At 53.1% G+C, this 1,769-nt stretch overlaps 1 protein-coding gene across 1 annotated transcript; it reads right to left on the bottom strand.

Moving 5' to 3' along the window:
• Positions 1-675: 675 nt before the first annotated feature.
• On the bottom strand, positions 676-1,616 carry LOC147957385 (uncharacterized). The gene has a single exon (XM_087536301.1). It carries the CDS (start codon positions 1,426-1,428, stop codon positions 793-795), a length of 636 nt encoding a protein of 211 aa, XP_087392427.1. The 5' UTR covers positions 1,429-1,616; the 3' UTR covers positions 676-792.
• Positions 1,617-1,769: the final 153 nt, after the last annotated feature.

The raw sequence follows: 1,769 nt of genomic DNA, 5'->3' as shown, positions 1-1,769 counted from the left end.
CAGCCACAAGGCCGCGCACCAAGCTACTGGAAGGGTCCATGATGGCGGCGGCATCCGCAACCCCTCGGACACAAATGCCCCCCCCCCCCCCCCCCCCCCCCTCCGCACCCTCAAACTTGGTGGAATAGATGGGGCGCGGGGCGGCGGTCCTAACAAATGGCATGGAGCAACCGGGGGCTGCAAGCAGAGGCGGGAAGGTGCGGGCGGCTGCGGCGGGGAGTCTGGTAGGAACGGAAGTATGTGGAAATGTCCTTCGCGTCAAGGAAAAGGGGATCCGGCAAATACGAAGCAATTCCTTAGATATGTTGAAAATGGGCCGCGGTTTGCATGATCCCGCAAAATAATATCCTGGACGGACGAATATACTGAATCTATTCAGGGCGAAAAGTCGGATGACCCGGTCTAAGATGCTCTTACCCTTTATCCCCTCTGTCTCGCACACACTTTCTCTTGCGCGGAGACGGTGCAGACCTATCTCTTGCGCAGTGCAGACCTAGGAAATGCAGCTTGCTTGGAAACTCCCGTCGCTCCAGCCTCCAGCGGCACGTCGCCTCCACAGGACGTTCTGTCTACAATCAAGACAGTTGTTGAACTACTAACTACAGTATACTATAAGTTGACTAAGAAATATCTCTCCTAAACATCGTTTGTTTCCCACAAAGCACAAACACACAATTATTAATCCACACCAAATTAACAATAGTACCAATATTGCAGCAGCAACTAAAGCTCTCAAACATAAGAAAGAAAAAAAAAGATACACGTATTGTAGGCGGATACATGGACGAGGTACTAGGACATGACCTCGGGGCAGGATGAATCGCCGAGGGTTTGAAGCAGGCCGCCGGCCGGTGCCGAGATGTTTCCGATTGTCACCTGAGAGCAGTGGAACTGTGCAGTCTGGCCGGTCGTGTAGCTAAGGCCCGAGATCTGGGTATGGAGAGTGCCGTTGAGGTGCACCACCGCGCCCGTCACCTGACTTCCGTCGCGGACTGTGTTGACGACGAACGCCAACACCTCCTCCGCCGCATCCATGGCGATAGTAAGATGTGTCACCAGCGTAATATTCGGCCCAACAATTAACCCGTCCATCAAGGGGAAAGAGGCTATGAGCGAGCTGTTTCGGTGGAGGATGTTGACGTCGACGCCAGTGTAGCTGATGCCGGCGCGGCCGCTGGGGTTGTACGACTGTAAGGTGAGAGACATGTCTACCCTGGGCGGTTGCAGCGTGTCGTTGTAGCTCTCCATGGACACGGTGGCGTGGGCGAGCTTGATGTAGAGCTTCTCGGAGCGCAGCGACACGACCAGCGCCCTGGCGATGATGGCCACGGTGATGGCCGTCACCACGGCCGCCACCGCATACCGGGCTGCCCCTATCCACCACAAGAATCTTGTGTGCTTGCCGTCGTCGTCGTCCCTCTTCCCCATTAAGAATCGAACCCGAGCACTCCTGTAATATTATGTATGTGGATATAGTGCCCCAGCGCTGGCTACCTGCTAAATGGTTCAGTCTTGTGTCTAGCTGGTGCTGCAACTAGTTGAAATATACATGATCTTTTTCAGACGGTTGGTACGAGGTGCCTACTACGTCTGTAGCACAAAATAAAGTGACATTTGTGCTTAGACTCGGATGGAAGCTACCTTGAGTGTATGTAGTAGTTTAATTAGTACTTCGATGGAACCTATCTCGGGAAAAGGAAAAGCCTCTCTCAATCGAGTGACATCTATTTTGTTATACCATCTTTGTTCGGGTTTATTAATCCCCACTT

Source organism: Triticum urartu, chromosome 7A (genome assembly GCF_056163025.1).
Source record: "Triticum urartu cultivar PI428250 chromosome 7A, HENAU_Tu73, whole genome shotgun sequence".
In the NCBI taxonomy this organism is placed as follows: Eukaryota; Viridiplantae; Streptophyta; class Magnoliopsida; order Poales; family Poaceae; genus Triticum; species Triticum urartu.
Note: the sequence above shows the minus strand (reverse complement) of the source record. Positions and strands in the feature narration are given on the sequence as shown.

Excerpts from the sequence above, each read along its gene's own strand:
- LOC147957385 (XM_087536301.1), bottom strand. The coding sequence starts at position 1,428 with ATGGGGAAGAGGGACGACGACGACGGCAAGCACACAAGATTCTTGTGG.